This window comes from Mirounga angustirostris, unplaced genomic scaffold (assembly GCF_029215605.1).
Source record: "Mirounga angustirostris isolate CCGP_5_RB_7025 unplaced genomic scaffold, mMirAng1.0.hap1 SCAF_8, whole genome shotgun sequence".
Taxonomy (NCBI): Eukaryota; Metazoa; Chordata; class Mammalia; order Carnivora; family Phocidae; genus Mirounga; species Mirounga angustirostris.
Genome location: NW_026991716.1, coordinates 117,085 through 141,209, shown reverse-complemented (window position 1 = coordinate 141,209; position 24,125 = coordinate 117,085). Strand labels below are relative to the sequence as shown.

General features: G+C 57.8%; 1 protein-coding gene across 1 annotated transcript in view; it reads left to right on the top strand.

Moving 5' to 3' along the window:
- The window catches only part of LOC135365510 (TBC1 domain family member 22A-like), a 136,466-nt gene that overhangs the window by 15,389 nt on the left and 96,952 nt on the right, over positions 1 to 24,125 (top strand). Inside the window, exons 2-4 of the mRNA XM_064597038.1 lie at positions 1,664 to 1,720; positions 2,711 to 3,051; positions 8,729 to 8,905. Of these exons, the coding sequence (XP_064453108.1) occupies positions 1,664 to 1,720; positions 2,711 to 3,051; positions 8,729 to 8,905 (575 nt within the window). The remainder of the gene's footprint in view (positions 1 to 1,663; positions 1,721 to 2,710; positions 3,052 to 8,728; positions 8,906 to 24,125) is intronic.

Here is a 24,125-nt window from a genome sequence, read left to right as displayed (position 1 = left end):
TGGAGATTTATGCCATCTCAGTAAGTCGGCTGGGCTGAATGTTCGTGCGCTCCCAAAACTCACAGGAAGCCCTAACCACCAGACTGAGGGTGTTAGGAGGTGGGGGTTTTGAGGGGGTGAGGAGGTCCTGAGGCCGGAGTCCCCCAGGGTGGGATTAGAGCCTTTATAAAAGAGACCCCAGAGAGCTTCCCTGCCTCTTCCGCCGGGTGGGGACGCAGCAGAAGGCACCAGCTGAGGCCCTCACCAGATACCAAATCTGCCAGCACCTTGATCTTGGACGTCCAGCCTCCAGAACTGTGGGGAATAAATGTCTTTGTTTATAAGCTGCCACATGCGTGGTATTTTTGTTATAGCAGCCGGGATGGACTAAGACAGTTGGGGGTGGGCCTTTTTAAGTAGAGTCCTCAAAGGAGAGCCCCGTGTAACGCATAAAAGTGAGGTTGACTTAACCACAGAGACCTTTAAGCTTCCATAAGCCAAGAGGATGGCTTTGTCACCTGTCACCATTCTGTTCTCTTTTGGTTTTCTGCTGCTGCTGTAACAAATCAGCATAACCCTATTGGCTTATAATACACACTTGCTGTCTTATAGTTCTGGTGCTGGGCTAAGATGAAGGTGTTGGCCGGGCTGCAGTGCCCCCGAGACCCGTGCTCTTTCTCATCTTCCTGCCGTGCCCGCGTTCTCGGGTGGTTGATATCTCCTGCTCATTTCTCATGGTGGCATGAGGCTGGGGAACCTCTAGGCCTCACATGTGTGTTCCAGGCAGATGAGGAAGGGCCCACACTGCTGGTGACTGAGCTGCGCTGGGTCACAGGGCCTCCCCTGGCTGGACGCCCCCGCCGAGGAAGGGGTGCGGGTGCGGCCACTCAGTGGACCGCCCTGGTGTCTGCCACGGGGGCTGTTTTGTTTCCATCTGTTTTCCAAGTTTACTCTGATGAACAGAAGACTTTATTTTTAAATTTAATTTTTATCTTTTTTAAAAAGATTTTACTTATTAGAGAGGGAGAGAGAGAGAGAGAGGGCACGAGTGGGGGAGCAGCAGTGGGAGAGGGAGAAGCAGGCTTCCCGCGGAGCAGGGAGCTCAATGTGGGGCTCGATCCCAGGACCCTGGGATCATGACCTGACCTGAAGGCAGACGCTTAACCGACTGAGCCCCCCGGGCGCCCCCAGAAAACTTTTATAATAAAATCATTAAGTCTTTAAAAAACACATTTATCTTCTTTTTGTGATTCTGCATTCTGTCTTTGACGAAATGGCAGCAGATGGGAATTTCCAGACGGGCATTTCAGCATTAGTTCGTAGTCCTGCCGCTGGCACACGGTCCGGGAGCAGAGGCTGCTGGAACTTGGCGATGCTGAGTGGCTCCCAGCTCCCAGCAGCCTCCTCGGCAGCGGCGCCTGAGGCCCTGCCGATGCGGTCAGGGCTGCGGCTCCCTGGGCTGAGGCCCATTTGCCCGGCAGGCTGAATGCCCCGTTGTGTGTGTGGCGTGGACCTGTGTGGCGCCATTCATCCCTTCCAGACGGGCCCTCGGGACCCGTGGCAGCTGAGGGAGAGTTGCTGCTCAGGCGTGTAGGTTACTGGGAACTGGTCCTTTTCCCGAGTTAGTGTGGGCTCTTGAGGAAGCTGGAGAGAAGCTAATCGGTTTTCCTTTCTTTTTAAACAGCATCCAGCATGTGTACGGCGCCCAGCACCCCCCCTTCGACCCACTGTTACACGGCACGTAAGTGAGGCCTGTGGTCATGCTGCATCACGCACGCGCCTGGGCGTCCTGGTGACCCGCCGGCCTCCTCGGGGTCCTGAGGGGAGCAGCGTGGTCTTCCCTCGAGCAGACACGCGTCAGGGCCTCGCACGACTGGTCCTCCGGACAAGGGCAGAGGAGGAAGCCCAGCCCAAAGTGGAGGAGAGCACGAAGCTGGCACCCCCTTAGCTGACGGGAGGGCCTGGCCCCGGGCCTGTTCTCGGTGGTCAGCTCACTTCCCTTGCCCTCCACTGCACGCTCTGCCCCTGCGTCTGGCTCCTCCACCAGAGCCACGCAGGGGGCTGGTGTGACCCCCCGCCCGTGCTGGCGGGTGTCACTGGGCCCCCCGCGGGGGCTCTTGCTCTAGTGGTGCTGTGTCGCGTCTGCACGCCGAAGGACAGCCGCTCCTGCCCCCGCCGCCCCCACTGCTGCCTTAGGAGGTTTGCGGGCACTGGCCCGTGTGAGGCTTGGGGACTCCCTGTGAATGCCGTGACTGCGGTGCTGGGGTTCCTCCTGAGTGGCTTCTGTCACTGAGCAGAGACTGCTCAGCGGTACTGCCCCTCGAGAGCCTCTCCTTCCTGCCCCCGAATCCTAGGAGTCCTCTTCTGTTTTTTTTTTAGGATTATTTATTTGAGAAAGAGAGCGAGGGCACAAGAGTGGGGGGGGTAGGGAGGGGGGCGAGGGAGAAGCAGACTCCCCACCGAGCAGGGAGTCCGATGTGGGGCTTGATCCCAGGACCCCGGGATCACAACCTGAGCCGAAGGCAGACATTTAACCGACTGAGCCCCCTGGGTGCCCCAGGAGTCCTCTCTCGGATGCCTCTTTGGGTTGTGCTTGCTCTTCACCCTCAGCTCAGTTGACACTGGAAGCTTGAATGTGCACCTTTCATCCATGGGCTCCTTTCTGACCGGTCGTGGGGTGAGTCCGCTCCAGCCTCCGAGGGGACAGCTGAAGTCTGCCTTTGCTTTGCAGCTTGCTCAAGGGCGCGCCCAAGGCGCCCGCCACACCCGTGAAGGCCAAGAGCATCAGCACCTTCCCGGAGTTTGAGAGCAACACCAGCGACGCCTGGGATGCCGGCGAGGACGATGACGGGCTCCTGGCCGTGGCAGCCGAGAGCCTGAACACCGACGTGGTCATGGAGACGGCCCACCGCGTCCTGCGCAACCACAGCCAGCGGCAGGAGCGCCGCAAGCCGCAGGAGGCGCCGGGCCCCGAGCAGGAGCCACAGCCTTCGGCAGAGCCTCCTTCGGTCCCGAGCGGTGACCTCCGGCTGGTGAAGTCCGTCAGCGAGAGCCACACATCCTGTCCTGCAGGTGGGCGGGGGCGCGAGGAGATGACGTGCAGTGCTGCGAGGGAGAGGGGCTGGAGGCCTCTCGGTGCGGGAGGTTAGCGGGCGTTCCGTCCTCTTTGCCACAGGAGCTCGTGCCCTTGGAAGACCTTGAGGTTGTGATCCACGTGCCCACAGGCCTTCCCAGGCAGGAGAAGCCGTAGACTTTTCTTTGTGTCCCCAGCTGAGTGCTTCTCTCCTCCGGGTGGAGGGTGTGGTGTGTGGCTTTCGTGGCCTGGCTGTGAGAGGCCCACAGTGAGCACCAGGCCCCAGGGGACTGTGTCTCCCTTCTAAGTGTGCCCCGGTTGTCCCAGGGGGACATTTCCAGCTCAGGGGCCAGGCCAACTGCACGTTCAGAGGCTGCACCTCCTCCGGCAGCTTCCAATGACACCCCCTCCCCCGCCGGGACACCTGCACGTGGCTCAGAGTCTGTAGGGGGCAGAGTCTGGGGTGTGGAATGACTGCCTCCAGGTCATAAACTCAAGGATGCGATCAGTGCATGTCTTGTACCCCGTGCCTGGTGCTCAGTAGCCTTTCTGGAGACGGCTCTCAGTAGCTTTGCTTTTTGTTTTTGGGGGTGTCTGTGATGTAAAACAACACAGTATTTGATGAGCCTCTGTGATGGGTCAGGCTCTTAGGGCTTGGGGTGCCCCCAGGAAGTCCCTGGCCTGGAGTGTGTGTTCTGGTGAGGGGGACAAGCACTGACCTACACGTTGGGTCAGTAAGGAGGCCTGGAGCGTGCGGGGAGGGGACAAGCGCCCTGGGTCGAGACAGAGGTGGGAGGTGGCGACAGCAGTCTGGACCTGGGGCGTAATCTTCAGTCAGAGCGTCCAGATGCCCTACTGAGAAGGTGACACGTGAGCATCAGTGAGGTGAGGCAGTGAGGCGTGGGGAACTGGTGGCAGAGGGGCCGGCCTGCACCGCGGCGGACTCACGGCCTCCCTCTCCCAGGGTCTCTGGGGGTCAGGGGGACTGCCCCTTGTTTACAGAGGAGAGAAGAGGGCATCGGGCAGCCTCAGCTTGCCCTGCTGGGACCACGGAGCTGGCGTTCATCCCCCTGTCTAGTTTTCAGAAACCCGTCCCGGGAGCTGACTAATGTTTGGAACATCACACGTCTTCGTGGGTGAGAATGCTGTGAATTAGTTCCTTTGACCAGTTTTCATATTGGAATCTGAACTATTTTTCTCCAAAATAGGCTGAACTTCAAAGTATTTGAGTTTAAAAATAAAAATCTGGTTAGGGCTTCTGCGAGTGGGTCGGGGTTCCCCGAGACTGACGCATCCTATGCCGATTACCGCCTGCGCGCCCCGGCCGGGCAGTGCCCTCAGCCTGGGTGCCTGTTCAAGTTGGCAGGTGCCCCGGATTCCTCTGTCCTCTGCTGTGCCCCACGCCTCTGGGGCCTGGGTAGAGCCTCTGTGACACGTGCCATCTGAGCAGTTGCTGGGGGGTGGGCCTCAGCACCCGTAGAGGTGGGGGCCCATCTCGGCTGAGTGGGCAGGCTCCTGTTCTCTCAGGCCGTGGGGCTGCTGCGAAGAGCACCACAGGCCGATGGTGCATGAGCAGCAGAAAGTTAGGTCTCCCAGTTCTGGAGGCCGGAAGTCAGGTCAGGCGGCCAACACGGTTGGGTCCTGGCTCTCTTCGGGGCGCAGACAGCTGCCTTCTCACAGTATCCCAACATGGGGGAGACTAGAGAGGGGAAACAGGCTGTCTCGTGACTCCTCAGGAGCACCGATCCCATCAGGGGACCCCACCCTCCTGACTTCCTCTAAACCTGAGGCCCTTCTTCCTAACACCGTCCCGTCTGGGGAAGGACTTGCGCATACGGACTTTGGGGCCTCACAGCATTCAGCCCATGGCCAGGTATGCAGTTGGGCTGCATCCTGCCAGGGTGGGGAGCCTTGGGGTGGCCTCCTCCTGTAAAAGTCAGGTGAGGGATGCCCCAAGCGGCTCATGCTGGGGAAGGGGCCGATTACTGTGTTTGCCTCTGCCTCCACCCGCTTGCGCATCAACCATCTTTCCTTTGCTTTCTGAGCAGGCTTTTTGTGAGCAGTTCATTTCATGATAGCAGCTAGTGTTTATCCATCGCTTACTGTGGGGCAGGGACTGTCTCGGGCCCGCGTCATGAACAGATCCCTCTGACTTTGCAGCCAGTCTAGGAGAGAGCTTACGGGGGAGGTATAGGGAGGTCACGTGGCTCGCCCAGCATGCTGAGCGGTGGGGTAGGGTTCAAGTCCAGGGCGTCTGAGGCCAGGGCCTGCTGCTAGCTGCTGACCTCCCCACAGAGAGCAGGGCCTCTTCGCTGGTGATGCCGCCCCCAGGGGACATGAGGTCCTGTTTTAGGACCTTTCCTGTTAACATCTGGGGCAGGGAGTGTGTGCTCCTGGCATGAAGTGGGCAGAGACCAGGGTGCCTGGCCCCCAGGGGACTCTCTGGCCCGACCGTGCACAGTGCCAAGGGGGAGAGGGCCGCTCTGGAGCCCGAGGTGGCCTCTCAGGGAGCCGACCCCACGGGTGGCTGGCAGTGGTGCGCAGAACTCGTGGGCCTGTGTTCAGTTCCCTTGGTGGGCTGTTAGTCGTGGGGATGGCTTACTCGGTGTTGGCGCTAAGACGACCACGTCAGCCCTCATTCTTACTGGGCTGGGCCCGGCGCAGATGTGTTGACTGGCAGGCAGTCTAGTGGGGAAACACAAGGATCTGAGTCTTTCACCTCCCTGGGTGGAATGGAGCCTTGGAGTGATGGACAGGACCCAGAAGCACCCACGGGTAGAAGTCCCAGTTCAGTCTTGTTGAGGAGGGCCAGGACGTGTCAGGGAAGGCTTCAGGGAGGAGGTGATGTCTCTAAGGTTACCGGTAGGGTGAGGCTCCAGGCTTAGGAGGTGGGGCCATCCCAGCCGAGGGGAGGTGCCGGGTGGGCTGGGCTGGCTGACTGCACACCTCATCTACGTGGTTTGCAAGTTCCCCCAAGGCAGGGACCATGTCCCATTGCCTTTGTTTCCCTTTGGGGTCCTGTGTCATTACGTGAATGTTGCTGAGCTAAACTGAGGTGTCTTCAGGGCCTGGTGACCGCGGGCTCTCCCCTCCTCCATGTTCTGCCCCACTCTTGTCCCTGCACCGGCCCCACGGCCCAGGGCCAGGCCAGGCCTCTGTTGAGGTGAGGGACCTGTGAGTGCCATTTCATGTGACTGTGCTCCTCGGAGCGGAGTTGTGTTTCTGGGGCCTGGACGCTGTGTTTCATGGGGCCCAGTCTGATCAGAGTGCTGCCTGCCCTTCCCACTGCCGGCATTGTGTCGGGTGCCTGTCCCTTTATGGTGCGCCACCGTGGGAGCTCACGTCACCCCATGCAGTGTCCACAGGGCCTGCTGGCTGCCCTCGCCTTTGGCCTTCAGCCCTGGGTAGATGGCAGCCTGAAAGTTCCGGGATGCTGCAGCAGGGGTCTCAGGCTGGCCTTCCCCGCGCCTCCTGCTTACCTTTCTGTCAACGTCTAGTGCGTTGGGGTCCCTGGGTAAGGGTCTACGAAATCACCAGGACACAGGGGATGCAGAGCAAAGGCAGCACTTGCAACTGCATACTGCCCTTTATTTCTCACATAGCTATATACTCGCAGAGATCAGATAAACATAACAATGTATCAAGCCAACATCTGTGAAGTGAAATATACACGAAATGCAATAAGAACAAAATATATCCTGCTTATGCTTGCAGAATAAAGAATTCTCTTAGCCATCCTTCCTTTGGAGACAACATGTTCTTTGTCTTTAGAAAGAACACTTCTGATTAGAAAGATACACTTTAAGCTAGGCAAGAGCCACTTCCTGCTGATCCAGGCATTTAGAACTTGCAACATGAGGTAAGGGGAAGAGAACATTTTCTCCTCCTGGCCTAGCCCTGCCTGGCCGACCTTAACCTCAGTGCAGTCCTCAAATGATCCTGGCCTGCAAGGGGTCTACAAGCCTACACCATCTCACCTTTCGACTGTCCTGACTTTCTTAATCAGCGTCTGAGGTATCTGTACCTTTGTATCTGAAGTCAGATGCCCTTTGCTTGGTCTAGGGTGCCGCTGGCGTAATGGGGAGCCTGCGCCTTTGGCTGCGAAGGGCTCAGTGGGCGTGGCTGGGGAGGACTGTCCATCGCTGATGGGGACTGAGCTGCAAGTGGGTCCTGGGTGGACACTGGCTGCCCTGGAGGGGGACACTGATGTGTTTTCCACTTACAGTAGCAGGGAGACCTGCTGTTGACCTTCCTGCTTCCTCAGGGGGCAGGGGGCATCACTGTGCCTTGCAAACCCTGCCCGTCCCATCTTAGAGGGGGACCGGATGTGTGCTCTGCTCAGGACGACGTGGTCCTTACATGTCGGAGTAAATCACAGGGATGCTCTCTAAGATGGCGGAGAAGTAAAACTCAGCACGTTTGGTTCCGCGTTAGAACGAGGAATCCCTCCTCCCGCCCATCGTCTTTCCTGAGGAATCATGACGCACAGCGGAGTGGCAGATTCTGAGGGCGGGGAGGAGGGGGTCTGAGCATCGCTGCCCCGGGCCTCCCGGAGGGCAGGCCGGTGGGGACACCTCCTGCAAGCGAGGGGTCAGCCCTGCGGAGGGGCTGGGACTTGCTCTCACCTCAACGCCCACCTCTCCAGGCTTTTCTGGAAGCTTAACTGGGCCAGACACTGCTCCTCTGTAGCCTGAGGGTTTCTGTGTGAAGCCTTTCCGGGCCTCGATTTTAGGGTAATGAGTCAGCTCTGCGGGAAGGAGGGGGTCGGTGGGAGTCTGACAGCGGCAGCCAGGAGCCGGCATGTTTTCTTCACTTTGTTTGGTTCCCGCCCCATCTCCTGGAGTTGGTTTTTTCCTCTACTTTAAATTTCAGTTCTGGGAGATGTGACCATTCAAGGGTATTTAGACCTGGGGGTGTACAGCCTGGTGCTGCCTGTTCCTGTGGGCCCCTCGTTGGTCCCTGGTGGCTCTTTCTGAGTGGGTGTTGGGCCTTGGGCTCTTTTCTGTGGCTCTTCCTGGTCCGGGTTCCTGGATTTAACGCACGGTTTCACTTCGGCCCTGTGTGTCCCTGTCGGTGGGCCTTTGTGCGTGGTGGTAGGTGGTGCCCTGGGGCGGGGGCTGCTGGGCAGGCCTGCAGCCTGCTGCCCCTCCCCTGCTTGCATGCGCTCTAGCTTCCTGTGCTTTCTCTTCGTGATGGTCCCTGCCCGCCTCCCTCATGGGGCTTGGGGAGATTCAAGGGGTGCAGTGCCTTTGTGGGCTTCATGCTCCTCCACGTGTGGCTCGGTGGCTTCCTTCTGTGCTCAGGCCCAGGTGAGCCCCACAGGCACCAGCAGATCCTTGGGTTGTGTCACCTGGGCAGGCCTGCTAGCAGTGGGGGAGCCGGGGGGGTCTGGAGTTTTCTGGTTGTCGTTTTGCTTTTGTGTGAGGCACGTCTGTTTTCCCAGGGAGTAACGCTCTACCAATAAGGCCAGTGGGCTTCTTGGGTGTTCACTAGTTTCACTTTATTGCCCCGGTCACGCGGGTCTGCACTGGCCGGTTACGGGAGGAGGGGATGGCTGTGGCACGGTGGCGTTCCCGAAGGGCAGGTGGCGCGGGTGGGAGCCTGCTTACTGGGGAACAGGGCCGTGGGGGGGGGGTCCAGGAGGCCATCCTCACCCCCTGCGTGCTCTCTCCCCAGACAGCGCCGGCGACACTGCTCCTCTGCAGCGGTCCCAGTCTCTCCCGCACTCGGTGGCGGCCGCCGTGGGTGGCACGTCTGACCCCAGCGCCCTCAGCAGCTCAGCGTTAAGTGAACGAGAGGCCTCCCGGCTCGACAAGTTCAAGCAGCTCCTTGCTGGCCCGAACACAGACCTCGGTGAGTCCCCCGCTGGCGAAGGGCACGTGCACCTGCGCCCCCACGTGTGGTTTACTTTGTCAGAGGGCGATGTGTTTGTGCCGTCCTGCGCGAGTCACAGAGATGAGCCATTTGTCCTTGAGGTTTACTTCAGCTGTGTGTTGGTCATGGGCTTCCGGGGCCATTGATCCGGTATTTTCTGTTCTGTTCTATTTTTTAATGCTCCGATTGAACTCCTTTGGCTTCTTGGGGCTGAACTGGTTTGCTCCACAGGACTGGCCAGCTTGGTGTCCCTGCTTTTCAGAGTCTTCGTGGGGACACAGAGCTGGTGACCGGGGTCCTGAGTGCTGCTGACTTTACACCTTCCTTGGTGTAAAGTGTGGGATAGGCCGTGAACACCCCGGGAGCGCAGGCGGGGCTGGGGTGGGCGGGCCAGCAGGGGGCCGTACAGTCAGCAGTGTGGTTCTCGGGGGTCACTATGGCCGCGGGGCCGCTCTGCCACCAGGCTCTGAGACGGGTGCTCGCCTCCAAGTCCATTTGCTGGGCTTCCCCTCGAAGCCGCGTCCTTTCCTCGGTACGTCTCATCTTTGCGGAGTGCCACGCTGCATCGGGCATCTTGCTGGCTGCGGGGGCTCTCCGGAAGGTGGGATGTGGCCGCGGTCTCGAGATCACGCATGGTGGAGGGTGGGTGCCAGGGTGGCACGGAGGGCTGGCGCTCCTCGGCTGCAGTGCCCCGCTCCGCCAGCAGGTGGCGCGTGAGGCACGCGGCTGGGCTGCCCAGCAGGGAGGCGGGCGGAGGCGGAGCGAGCATGGAGCTGAAGGATAGGCCGCGTCCCTGAGGATGCTGCTCCCCTTGTGGGTGCAGAAGGGTTCCTTCCCGCGAGTTTCTGCGTTTTCATTTTCCTGATTGATTTGCTCACGCACACGTAAGACAGTCACGCGGCACCAGAGGATGTGCGGTAAAAACGTGTCGCTCTCCTCTTCCCCAGGCCTGCTTTCCCTCCTTCGCGTGATTCCAGGTGTCTTCTTCCAGGGACAGGAAGGGAGGCCTCTCGTTCTCTTAACGCTGAGCTGCTGAGGGCGCTGGGGTCAGATCATGCACATGACGATGCACGTGACGTCTTAAACTTTTTATTTTGATGTAATTTCAAATGTAGACGAAAGTTGCAAGAACGGTACAGGCGAGTCCTGTCTTCACCAGTCGTTTGTACTTTGCCCCGTCTTCATCCTGTGCGTGTGCCTGTGTGTCTGCGTGCTTTCCCCGAACCGTTTGAGTCCGTTGGAGACCCTGGACCCCTGGGCCCCTGAGAGCACCACTGTCTGTTTCCCAAGCACAGAGACACCGTCAGAACATTGCACAGCGAGATGGTGCGCTCAGCTCATCCGCGGTGCACATTCTCTTCCTGCCAGTCGCCCCAGTGATGTGCGCAGTGTGTGTCGCCCCGCCCGTCCTCCCCGTCAGCCAAGGGGGTCCCAGTGTGCACCGTGTTCCCGGGCGCCAGGGCGTTTGAGGAGGGCAGGCCAGGCGTTGTGCGGCTCCCCTCAGCGGGGGTGTCTCGTATCCTCCTGATGAGATTCAGGCCGGTCGTTTGGCAGGGATGTCGCCTATGAGGTTTGTGTTGTCTGTCACCGTGGCGGGAGGCCACGGGGCGGGTTGGCCCTCGGGTTCAGGAGGGAATGCGATGACTGGCGAGATGGCGGCTGTCAGGTCCTGCACGGGGACGGGGGGTGGACGCGACTCTTCTGTGGTAGCTCAGAAGTCGCGTGTGGAGAGGCGCTTCGGGGTCCGTGCATCTGTGCATGTTTCCCCACACGCGTGGTGGTGCTGCTCTGCCCCCCACGTTAAACCTCACAGCGTCTTTCCCGTGGTAGCGCTAGAGACGCGCGCGGCCCGCACGGGCTGTGCGCCCGGGACTCCTTTACCGCCCCTCCGACGGGCACTTCGGTTCTTCCCAACTTTGTGTCACGGCAGTGGGCTTGGACCTGTGATCCTCACCCCGCGCTGGTGACTAGCGATGGGCATCGAGCGTCCCGAAACGTGGGTCAGGGAGAGGAGGAGCTGGGGTGGAAATCTCACCACGACGCTGGGAAGTCAGGTGGATCGGGCGCCAAGGAGTCTAGTCGTGGGGTTTGAGCCCGTCCCTTGGCCACTTGCTTTTCCAGCCCGCCAACACACCTGTGCCCCGAGGCAGTGTGGGGAGGTGCCAGAGTGTGGGGAGGGCAGAGGTTCTGGGACAACTGCTGGCTGGGAGTGCGGGGCGGTGTTCTCCAGCCCCGTGACTGGAGCAAGCCTGGAGCGCTTCTGGGGTCCTCGGTCGCCTGCCCAGTGGTGCTGGCTGTGCTGAGGGGGCACACCCGGGGAGGGGATGCGTACGGAGTGTTTAGGAGCGGGCCCAGCACACAGTGAACGCTGAACAGTGCTACTCATCTGCCTGATTCATTTGCGTTGGCCTCTTTACCCCTTACCTTGATTTTCAGAGCACCGATGCACGTGGTCGCTGTGGTCACTGCCGAGTCAAGGCGGCTTGCACGTGTCCTCTTGGTTGAGTTAAGCGGTTTCTGACAGTAGGGGGCACGGAGGTAGTTGGTGAAGACAAGATACACTGATAGGAATTGCAGTTCTGGGTCAGGAGCTGAGCCCCCGTTAGTCTTCTGGTGGCCTTTGTCAGTGGACTAACTTGTGGACATTAAAATCCTACTTCAGAACAAAGCTTTCAGGACTCATGGGGAAAGCGGCTATGCACGGGCAGGAGGAAAGGTTAACATGTAAAAATAAGATTCTTTTGTTGGGTTGGTGCCGTTATGAGTGTTTTCTGTCTTTTGCATTCTGTTTAAGTATCAAATCTCACACCAAAAAGCTTTCAAAGTTAAACAATTACTGGATTTGTATTTAGTGGCAGGAGAAAACACAGCCAGTAAATTGCCTGTTTTTATAAGGCATTTAAGATAGCCTTGGAAGACAGTGGAATATATTATCTCCACGTTACATAAAAGACATAAGTGGCAAATATTTGCCAATGTTGGAGAAGCAAATCACTGATGTGAGAAGTGCCCACAGAAATGATTCTACCTGCTGAATGTCATCTCGTCGGCGGAGAGCTGTTTTTCTTTGTTTAGCTTGTGCTCTGTTATGAGCCTGGGGATGAAAGTAGCAAATAGAACTTAACAGCTCATTCTGCTCTTAGCATTGACTCAATATTTACTCGTGCAAAAGGCTGCTGCTTTGAAGCCCAAGAAAATGACACTTGGGGGCGTTCATTTTTATCGCGCGCTTCTGTGCGTGGGAGCGGGACTGGGCTGAGGGCAGAACATGCGGTCCGGAGGCCCACAGAGCCGCCCGGTCTCAGTGGTGGGGCTCGAGGACATGGGGTCTCTGGGCCTTCAGCCGTGACTACTGGGGGAGCGAGGCTGGCTGCACGGTCTTGTTCCAGCTTCCTCGCCTGAGCATCCAGTCTGGCCCGAGGGTGGAGAGTGTCCCTGTAGATGGAGGTGGGGAGAGGTGTTTTCTGGGGGAAAGGGGTCAGTGGAGCCGCTCACCCTGGAAGTGAGGTTTAGGTAGCTGCCCCCTCAGGGCCCGCGGCTGGAGGACAGCCCTGTGGGGCCGGGGTGGCAGGAGGAGGCAGTCCAGCCTTGGCGCCAGGCCCTGGCTCTGCAATCCACTCTCAGCAGGTGACTGGGGAAATGAGGCCCACCCTGCAGGATCCTGTGACCCAGAGGTGATTTATGGAAAGCGCCCACAGGGTTTGCTCATTCAACCCGGATTCGTTGGGCACTTGCTGTTGGTGTAGGCACTGGAGAGAAACAGGGAACCAGAACCCCGGGCTCTGCTCTTCAGGAGCTGACGTTCTGGTGTGAGGAGACAGGTGGGGACACATACACACACACTCAGTACTCCAGAAACTCACAGAAGGTGCTAAGGTGCACATGGGGAACAAAGCCGGTGGGCGGGTGCTGCTGTAGCTGAGCCATCAGCCAAGACCCTTGGAGTAGGCACCTTAATTCAAGATGAAGTTGAAGGTGGGCCGGAGCCTCCCAGGGGCTGGTCGGTGTTGGGACAGGGCTAGTGCTTGAGGACTGGAAGCAGCTGCTGAGGCCCAGGCCTGGCGGGGGAGGGGTCGGGAGGGGGCAGAGGCCAGCAAGCAGGAAAGGACAGGTCCTGAGGGCTCTGAAGGCCAGAAGAAGGAGCTCACCATGAAGCCTCTGGGAGGTTTGGAACCAGGGAAGCAAAGCTTGGCACAGGGCATCTGGAAGAAACAGGGTTTCTCCTCTGTGGAAGGAAGGGCCGTGGAAGATTTCTGGCCAGGGTGTCTCCAGCAGCTTTGGGCTGGGGCTGGGTCCGTGGGCAGCCCCTGGGAGTGCAGAGGGGGAGGGATGGAAGGGCAGGGAAGGAAGTAGGGGAGTAGACTGGGGAAGGGCCCGAGGGTATGGGCTGGGGGTGGGTGGGTGAGGCGGTTGCTTTCCCCGGGGGCTGCAGGGCAGGCCGGCGGGGGGGGGGGGGGTTGGCGGGCAGCTGGTTGGACACAAAGCTGGCTAGACTGGGGAGCAAGGGAGGCCAAGATGGCACAGTGGGAGCCTCGGGGCTGTGAGGAGGGGGCTTCTGGTGCACAGAGAGAGAGGGACTTGTTACACAAAGCTGGGGAAAGCAGTATGGACAAATAATTCCACGTTGTTGCCATTCTGGGTCCTCACTCCGTGGTGGCTACGATGTGTTTATATACACGGACAGCCTCCGACTTACGATGGTTCGACTTTATGACGGTGTGAAAGCAGTGCGCGTTCAGTAGACACTGTACTTGGAATTTAGAGTTTGGATCTTCCCCCGGGCTCGTGATTCTCGGGCTAGTGCTCCGCGGGCGCTCCTCTCCCGTGGTGCGGGGCAGCGGCCACAGCTCCTGGTCGGCCTCGCGATCACGAGGGTCAGCAGCGCTACGCGGGCACCCAGGCTGCTTCTTGCTTTCTGTACGGTGTTCAGTGGATTACATGAGCCATTCAACCCTTTAGTGTGGGCTCGGCTTGTGTTGGTTGGTTTTGCCAGCCGTGGGCTAGCATGAGCGTCTGAGCACGTTTAAGGTCGGCTGGGCTAAGCCGTGATGCTCGGTAGGTGAGAGCATTCGATGGATGAGGCGAGTCCGATTGTGCGCAGACTGTCGCCGAGCCCCGATGAGCAGGTCATCTGCTCCAAGTGGGAGCTGAGCCTGGTCTGCGGCTGAGGAGGTTGAGTCCTGGGCTCAGCAGGCGGGCCCTACGGCCCCACAGTGAGGGCCACGCGGGATGGGAGCTGGTTCAGGACACGGGCTCCGGCCTTCTCCATGCTCTTCGGGGTCCTGAGGAAGGAGGGGCCCTTTTCATTCCCGAGGGCTTTGTCAGAGAGCCTGGAGCAGAGGGCTTGTCTTGGGCGTCGTGGGACGCCTCTGAAGGCCGTGTGGCCGCACTCCTGCTCCCTGGGGTCCAGGCGGTGGGCAGCTGCACCCAGCATCCCCCTCTAGGGGCAACCACCGCCCGGCGCTGCGGGAGGTGTGTGCGCCCGCTCGGGTGCCCTGAGGGCCGGGTGGGCTCCAGGTAGCTGGAAGGTGAGAGCTCCAGCTAGCTCCGACTTTTCCTGGGATCTCCCTGGGAGAACTGGCCCTTGGACCTGAATCCCGGGTGTCGCTGGGAGCCCCTGAACAGCAGAGGCCCCAGGGAGGAAACTGAGGACCAGCTGGTCTTTGTGCTTTATGCCGCTCCTGGAGCAGCAGCGCCGCCGTCTGGGTGCTCAGTGCTCAGGCCTGGCCAGCCAGGTGCTGGTCTCTGGGAAGGGATGCTCCTCTCCCCTGCCCTGCTCCACCCCTCCCCTGCTCCTGCTCCCCCACCTTACCTTGGCCTCTGCCCCTGTTCCCTCCTCCCCTGCCCCTCTCTCCCACTCTTCTCCCTCCCCCCACCTTCCCCCTCCTTCCGCTCCTCTCCCCAGGGCTGCCCCTGCTCCCCCCTTGGCCTCTGTGCCTGTCCCCGCCTCCCCTCCCGCCTGCTCCTGCCTCTCTGCCGCCCCCCCTTCTCTCCCTCTGCTCAGGATTCTCTCCATCCCACCCCCTCTCGTTGGCTCCCCTTTTTATCCAAGGTGTGGACAGTGTGGTTCTTTACCCTGTGGCTCCAGTGGGGCTTTTGGGAAGTAACTAGGAGTGTGAAGAGGGGAAAAGTCGTGAATGCCCCACTCAGGCTGTCAGGAACCCTGGGCAGGTGTCTTTCGAAGGCCCGGTGTTATCTCATTTCTGTGGTTTGAGGAAAAGGTACTTTTAGTGAAACAAAGAAGCTTCGAAAAGAGGGCTGCTGAATGCCTGAGACCACCCGAGTGTGTGAGCCTGCCTGCAGCCCAGGTGTGGGGCCAGCGCTGGGATGGGAGTGAAGGCGCAGGGCTCTGCTGGTGCTGTTCTCATGGCCCCCGCCTCTCGAGGTCCCCATGTCCATGCGCTGAGCAGCACTCTCCGACCGTGTGACCAGGTGCAAGGACATGGGCCGCCGTGGGGTCCCCATCCCTCTCTGTGACATGGGACGTGGCCGGCTGGCCAGAGCCCGTGGGTCTAGGCTTCTTGGGCTTGTCCAGTCCCATCCGTGTCTGCACCTTTCACCTGGCCCTCCTGCAGCGCCCCTGTGTCTGGTTCTCCCTGTAGCATCTTTCTGAAGTCCGCAGGGACACGGGGCAAGGCACCTTTCTTCGGGAACATACCTGAGGGGAGCTTGTTCTTAATCAGGTCATCTATTTTTAAAGGTGGTTTCTGGGTTAAAGGTGTCAGCTGAGTTGAATTCCCAAGGCCCCAGTTTCTCCCCCTGACCCCGCGCCCTGCTGTGCTGTCCGTCTCTGCACACGGCGGCTCCCCCTTCCCATCGCTCTCCTCTGTCTCCTCACACCCCCACCGCCCGTCAGTCACCGCAGCTCCTTGGCTTCATATGGGCAGCACCTCTGCCCCACGCCCTGCCCCAAGCCACCACCTCCCGCCTGGTGACAGTGGCCTTCTCACTGGGCCCTTGGCAGACCCCTGTGCCCAGGGCCGTGCTGCACGTGGCGTCTGTGATCCTTTGGAAGTGAGGTCCGGATCAGCTACTTTGCAAAGCCATCCAGGGCTCCCCTTTCACTCAGGGGCCAGCCATAGGCCTCATGACAGCCTTCAAGGCCCGCAGGACCTGCCTGGTCCCTCTCTGGCCTCCTCTCCTCCCCTCCACCCCTCGCGTGTCCCGCCGTTTTCAGAACAGACCAGCACGTCCGTGCCCGGGGCCTCGGTGCTGCTGTCCCTCTGCCCTGGATTTCTGCATGACTCACTTCCTCCCGGTCTCTGCTCACACGTCCGCTGCTCATGCAGCTCTCCTGTCCGAGCCGTGGGTGGCCACAGCACGTCCTGCCTGCCCCAGAACGCCTTACCCTCTTCGTTCCCTCCTCAGCCGGCTTGTTTCCCTGCGGGGCACCCTTCGCCCTCTGCCCACTGGTCCGTTTGCTTGTTCCTGTGGCCCCATCCCTCCAGGGGGGCCGGGCGCTGCTGCCTCCTCGGTGCCTGGCCCAGGGAGTGTCCCGTGGTAGACACTTGTCCTTGGTGTTGCTGAGCAACTGTTAGACACGTCTCCTCTTCCTCGGGGAACACAGTCCTCCAGCTCTGGTTTTGTTTCTCTAAAAGCAATTACTCAGCGAGTAATTCCTAACGTTCAGACGATGGCTCAGTGGCGTACTGTGCTTCCTTTCGCTGCGGATGGTGTTCGTGCCCTGTGCTCTCTCCGATCTCTGCCCATCCGCCCCCGACCCACCCGCCTGCCTCCGGAGCCTTTGCCCGGTGTGGGCCCCGCTCTCGCCCCTCCTCCGTGCCCGGGGGTGGGGGGCCCACGCACATTCCTTCCTCTGCTTCATTTTCCCACCCTAGTGCTTCTGCGAGCATTGGAACTTAGAGATGTTGGATGTTGTTGGAACTTAGGGAAACAGGAAAGATGATAAAACCAACAAACCAAAACTGCCCCTGCGGTGCCGCGGTCTACGCGTCCTGCCCGCCCTCGGAGCTCCGGCGGGGGGGCCCTCGGCGTCGTGTCAGCCGCACCCGCGGCGGCCTCCTGGCCTTGGGGTTGGAGCAGGAGGGTCCCGGGGACCCGCGGGCCCAGCGCCAGCGCCCCGCGGTTCGCCAGGGCCGCGGGGTTGGAGCGGCCTGTAGGAGCAGTCAGCTGGAGAGACACCAGATCGAGCGTGATTCGGTGAAAGGAAGGATTTCCTTCAGAATCTGAGTAAACCCTCAGTTTGCTAGGAGACCTTTCAGGGCTCCTGCAGGGAGCTCTGTTGAATGATGGTTTTCTGTGCATAATCTTAAAAGTGAATGTTAAAAAAGTGTGAGTCTCCTTTACGGTTTTAAAGTTGCAGTCTTAAAAATCAATCTTTGACGTGTTTGTCTTTTGTCTCTGGTACTTCCTTTTGTAGATTAGGGTGTTGTGTGTGCCTGGGCAGTGGGGGGAGACTGTGGAGCCTGCGTTGTGTGCGGGGAGGGGGAGCGCGGAAGGGGGCACTGCCCCGTGCTCTCTGCAGCATTTTGGGCTCCTGACTTTGCTCCGGGAACTTGCTGCCTCTCATCGATGGTTAGTTACGCCCGTCTTCCCTCTGGACGGTCAGTCACCTGCCCTCCTTTTCCAGGGACCGGCGACTGCTGCGGGCGCGGTCTTGGGAAACAGTGCTGGAGGGCATCCCTGTGGTGGTGATCCGCGTCTCTGCTCCACTGGCTGACGTGGGTTGCCTCGTGTCGAGGGGGGCTGGTGAGTGTTCATGTTGGCTGCAGGTAACAGAAGATCAGACTCAGGGACTTTTAAACGAATAGGGGTTATTTTTCTCAGCCAGACGCCCGGGGTAGGTATCCGTTAGGCATTGGTCACTGCCATGTCATCAAGGGTCTAAGGTCGTGGCCATGAGATGGTGGTCATCATCCCGTGTGAGGCCACCACAGCGTCTATATTCTCATCAGGACCAGAGCTGGGTCCCATGTCAATCCCTAGCTGCAGGGGATCCTGACAAGTAAGTCTCTCATGTGGGCTCAGTCATTGGCACTTTGAACTTGGGGTTCTGGTAGCAGGGAAGAGGGATGAGATGGATACTGGGGAGACAGCCACCTGTGTTGCCACTCAGGTAGACTGGAGGGTCTGTGTCACCTCAGTGGATTTCCAGTTCCTTGAGGTCAGGGGCTGTGTGCTGGGGTCTAAGACCCAGAGAATGAATTGCCTTGCACGTTTGTGGAATATCGGGTGTGGAGGGAGCGAATGGGCACACTGTGAATTTCACAGGCAAACAGCAGTGTCCGGCTTTGTTCCCAGAAACGGAGAGACTCCGAAGGGCCACAGACCATTGCAAGCCAAGTGTCTAGCTCTGGAAACTGCAAAAAAAAAAAAAAGATATTTTTGTTTGGAGATGGTTTGTGTTTCTTGGAATCTCTCATGAAAGTAAAGAATGACCCCCGATCATGAGAACTGCTACGTGGAACTGAGAAGAAGGTCAGGCTCAGGATGGCAGTCAACACGTGTTAACTTAGGAAAAGCTGCTGATGCACTTTGACCCCCTGGGGGCGTTGGGTGTAATGGTGAGCTGTCCCCCTGAGCCCGAGGGAGAGGTGACGGGAGCCCCAGTGGGGGAGGTGGTATCTGTGGCAGGTGGGTCCCCCTGGGTCTGGAATGGCGGCCTGGCGGCCTGCGAGGGACATGTTGGTGATCGTGGACCTGGGAGCCCCTGCCGAGGACATGTGTCCGCCCAGCTCTGGGCTCCAGGTGCTGCTTGGCTTTGAGAGGCTTCTGAGCTGTTGAGGGTTTCTGGGTTTCGGTACGTTAAAGGGAAGAAGTACAGCTCTCGCGTAGGGGTGACGGTACTGTTATCTGAGTCCATTCCGGCTGCTGGAACAGAATGCCACAGACTGGAGGCTTCTAGGAGCAGGCATTGATTTCTTAGACTGAAGTCTAAGGTCCAGGTGCCGGCAGATTCGGTGTCTGGTGCAGACCCACCTCACTGATGGCACCTTCTTGCTGTGTCCTCCCATGGCAGGTGTGGAGACGGAGCTCCCCGGGGTCTCTTTTGTAGGGGTGCTAATCCCATTCATGGGGCTCCAACCTCAGGACCCACTCACCTCCCGAAGGCTCCTCCTCCAAACATCATCCCGCTGGGAGTCCGCCTTTAACACAGGGATTTGGGGGGCTCCAGGTGCTGTCTGTGGCAGCCGTTTGCTTGACGAGACACGGCACTCCTTGGTCACTGTGAGGATGGTGGCCTTTGTTTGTAAAGCTCTGTGCCACGAAAATACCTCACTGGTTTGGTATTGACCCTAAGTGACAGATGGATCTGGCAGCCCCCCCGTGATCTCGGTTTTGTAGATGAGGAGACAGATGGAGTGAAGGAGGAGGAGGTACCTGAGGTCGGAGCCAGCAGCACCCACGGTCCTTGGACTTCTCACCTGGCGTCCTTCGCCCCGGACGCACGTCGCTTAGCTCCCTGCGCACACCAGGAGCCCAGAAGTCCCTGTTAGAGATTTCATACAGGATTAAATCATCCATGGTTGAAGTAAGAAAATAAGAAGAAATGTCTAATAAGTAGAAATGCAAGGCTTGAGAGATGAAAAATAATCCCGTTTGGCATTACAGCTGGATTTAACACGGGGAGGAAGTTAAACTTTAAGTCAGCTAGCAAGAATAAAGATCACAGTGGGCTTTGTGGAGGGAGGGGAGGAAAAGCACCTTTATCCTGAACTTACTATGAGGAGTGACAATGGTGCTCGGTAAGGCTTTGGTTTGGTTTTTAGCCAGCTCTTGAGATTAATATAAATGGAAGGCTTTCTGGTAAAATCTTAGACTATGTTCAGATTGGTCCTAAAGGGAAAAAGTTCACGTTTGCTTAAAGTGCTTAAAAAAACCAGTGTCGTTTTTTTGGGATAAGTTATTCTAAGAAAATTAGGTAAGGATATCTTTTTAACCCACTTTTTTTTTTTTTTAAGATTTTATTTATTTGACAGAGAGAGAGAGAGAGGACAGGCAGGGGAGTGGGTGAGGGAGAAGCAGACTCCCCGCTGAGCAGGGAGCCCGACATGGGGCTCCATCCCAGGACCCTGGGGTCATGACCTGAGCCAAAGACAGATGCTTAACCCACTGAGCCCACCAGGTGCCCCTTAACCCACTTTTAAACCCACGGTGTAACCCGTGTGTCTGTCTGGGGTTCTAGAAGGAAGAGTCCGCACATCACAGAAGGTGAAGAGCCATGCTGGCCGCCTGTCGCCCGCCACTGACCCTCAACGCCCGGGGGACCACGGGCATGGGAAGCGGGAGCGCCCCGTGAGGTCCTGGTCGTGCTTTGCTGTTCACTAGCACAGTGGATGCAATGTTTTTTTTGTTTTTTTTTTAAAGCTTCTTTGAGCTCTACTTTCTTCATCTGTAGAATAGCTATAATGACACTTTGTGTCCACACTGTTTTGGAGGCTTGTTCAGCTAATCTGCAGTAAGTGGTTAGTGTAGCACCTAGCCCACCGTGGGCCTGCCCTCCTGACTTGTGTCACCTTCTTTTCCCTCTGCCTCCTTCCCCCAACCTTTTTCTTCCCCATAGAGGCGGTGAGAATAGAGATGGATTTATCTTTTTTTCCTCCGGTTAATATTATGTCATAAGTCTCTGCCATGTTGCTACAATCTTCATAACCATCATTTTTAGTGGCTGTATAATGTTTTGAAAATGACGTTTACTGAAAATTTTTATTAAAATTGCATATCTGTCTAAATCAGCACTTAATTTATGTGTCTAATCACAATCTAGACATTTAATATAAGGATTCAAAATACGTAACAATTTACACTAACGTTCTTTGCTGTTCTGGAGGTGGGGGGAGGGGTAAGAACACATACACAAGGGTTTGTTGCCTAAAGTTTGGGAACTGGTAATATTTATTTTTATTTTCTGTTTACTAGTTGTTTTTTTTTTTAATTAATTGAAAAAGCTACATTATGCAGTGTTAAAATGGCCATTGGTTGCTAAGGGCTTATGTGATGACAGATCAGTGTCCTTTCCCTCCTGGTCCAGCAGCCCCCTCCTCGTCCTCTGCTTTCAGAAGTGCTGTGTGCGGTCAGGTAGCCGTGCGAGGGTGTGTGCAGACAGGTTCCTCCCCCGCTTCTTTGTGAAATACAAACACAGTGCGCTCACTCCTCTCCCGTGCTCTTGTTCTCACTTGGTGCGTGTCAGGGCGCCTGAGAGCAGATGGTGTTTAGTGTATATGCACAGCCATCTTTTTATTCACAAATGTCAGATGGCATAACGATCATCGCATTTTCAAGGAAAATACTCTTTTTTTAAAATCCAGCGAAGTTCACGTCACATGCAGTGAACCATTTTGAGGTGCACAATTCAGTAGCATTCAGGACATTCACGATGTTGTTTAACCACCACCTAAAATGTTCTTGGTGCCGCAGAATGACCAGAAATTTAGTCATCAGAAGTTTTTTTTGTATAACAGCAATTAACAAAATTGGGGCTTTTAATTCTTGTATCAGCTGAAGAGAGAGAGCTCTTCCCATGACCCTTGGGTCGCCCCTGTTCAGGAGTGCTCCGTGGTGAGGTGTTACTGAACTCAGGGTGGAATTACCTCTGGGACAAAGGGCCACGTCAGCTCTGTGACTTTTGCTCGCCTCTGAGTACTTGCGCCCACTTTGTATCTCTGGTGTCAGGATCGCTCCAGAGGCTCAGAGCCGTGTGTGAGGGGCACGGTGGTGGGCGGCGGAAACCGAGTGGTCCAGCAGGGGGCTGGCAAGAGGCTCTTTCCTTCCTGGATAGCAGTTGACTGAGCGCCCCGAGAGTTGGTCCTGCCAGAGCCCTGTCAGTGCCAGCTCACTGCCCGTTCTGGTGAACGGAGCCCTCACAGCGGGCCCAGGTTGCTAGCGGTCTTCCCGTCTCAGAGTGAGTCCCCTGCGTAGAAGCGGCTCTGACTCCAGAGTCCATGCACCTGCACCTCTGTTGAACTGCCTCTTGTGGGGGCCTTGGTCTTGCTTGGTATAGCGAGCCAGGGTCCTGGGACATGGGAACGATAGAGTGTTGGCTTGTTTTTATGCTATCCAGGGTCCCTGTCGTGGACGTGAGGCAAACGAATGAGAGGAACCTTGGACGAGTCTTCAGATGGCATCTGAGGGTGGGAGAGGTAAGCTAGCGCCCCTCACAGGGCTGCAGAGCTCCTGCGGTGCACGCAGGGAGCTTCCAGGGGTCCCCTCTGCCCCGCATGCCCCATGTCGTGTGTGTGGACGGTGCTCTGATGGCGGGGCAGAGGCATCTCTGCATTGGGGTGGACCCACACGGGCCGTGATGAGTGATTCATCGTGGGACTGCACGCTTACAATCTTTCTCCATACCAGAATATTTCGGTCCTTTGGAACGAAATGATTTCTCTGGGAAAAAGGTCTTTGTGCAGTACTGATAAAACCCTTCAGTTTTGTTGTCCTCCCTACAAATCCCTGGTTGTTGCAGAAGTTTACGATGTGGAGAAAGAGGGAATACTGAATCAGAACAGGCGCGGGACCCCTCCACCCCTGCAGCACGGTTTGCCCTGCCCTTGGCGTGCCCGCTCACTTTTCCCGATGATGTGCCTTGGTTGTGATCCTGTCATCTCTTCTTTGAGGCTTACATCCTTTGTCCTTATGTTTTGTTCAGGTTAATGCCATTTGTGTAAGATCGGGCGTACTGAGCGTGCTTGTTGGATGAGGTTATTGTGCATGTTAGGTGATTTGTGCTTGCTTTATGGTGTGTCCCAGGTGACGGGTGCACCTGGGCTGCTCATTCACTACTCATGGCCTTGTGTGTCCACCTTCATAGCTGGGCTTCTTGGTGCTTCTTGGTTGGCCTGTGGAGGACAAGGTTGATCTTGAGGGGAGATTTTATCCCTAAACTGCTGTCAAGGGGGTGGGGCAGGGCTACTGGCATCCCCAGGCTGTGGTGTGACCTGTAACTGGGCCTTTGTGGCTTTTGGCCCCCAGGGAGCATGTCCATGCTGGGTTGTGTATCGTATGTGGTCACTTGGCTGTGGCTCAGGACATGACTCGTTACCCGGCACCCTGAGTGCGGGGCACTGAGCTGACCTCACGTTCCTGTGGATGGTGGGCAGTGGGCGTCCGGAGGTAGGACGAGCTTGTTGTGGCCACGTGCAGGCACTGGGTCGTCCCTGAGGCCACCATGGAAAGGTGCCTATCATGGGCTGCCAGGAAGGCCTGTGAGGGGATGGCGGGGGGACAGACTCCGTGGTCAGGCAGCAGAGGGGCTGTAGGTGAAAGCAAGCACGGCCCCCTCATTGTGCCATTCATCCATCAGACATTTCATAGATGGTGGTCAAGTACCGGGTCCCATGCTGGAAGGTGATGTGTCCTTGATGTGGGCTGTGTAGGGTCCCGAGGCCCAGCGTTTGTGGGTGGGTCTTGTCTTATGGGTGTGACGTCAGTAGTGGAGATGGGGTGAGGCTGTCCCAGGCGGAGGGTCGAGCGCAGGCACAGCGTCGAGGGAGGGGGCGTGGAGGGGGAGCCTGAGCCTTGATGTCTGCGTGTCTGAGGAAGCCTCACGGCCAGCCCCGATGGAGCTGGGTGCGAGCACACGCACCTGTTCCTCCTAGAGACTGTGGGGGTGACGTCAGTGTCTCGGGGTCGCCAGCACGGCCGTGATCGAGGCCTGGCGCATCTGGGGAGGCTGCGCTCAGCCTGCCGCACTGTGGGACTGACAGGTCTTTGCAGAACGCAGCGGTAGGAAAGCTGGCAGTGCAGGCGGGGCAGACCTTGGAACCGAGGCAAGTGGTCGTGAGGCAGCCATGGCGCAGTGGAAAGAACATGGGCCGTGGAGAGGAGATGCTGAGATCTTGGGTTCAGATCCTGCCACCGTGTGACCTTCTAGTTACTCGATCAGTTTCCTTATCAGTAAAAGCCAGGAATCGGTGCAGATGCAGCCAAGGCCCGAGACTCTGACACGTCGACTATTCCTTGGGTAATTGGGAGCCATGGAAAGGTTTTGGGTAGGGGAGTGGACTGATTAGAACCATGCTTTGGGGAGGTTAATCTGGCTTCTGTTCCTTTGTGATAATCCTGCTGTAGGGCTGCAAGTGACAACATATGGGTGACACTCTGAGATTCAGCAGCAAGTGAATTAGCCGTGCTTTGAACTGGAGCTGTTTGGAACTTCCTCACGCCGTTTGTGGGTCTGATGGAGGCTTTGGCTCCCGTGCTCTCCTCCTCCTCCTCCTTTCTCCGGGCACCAGCCCTTTCT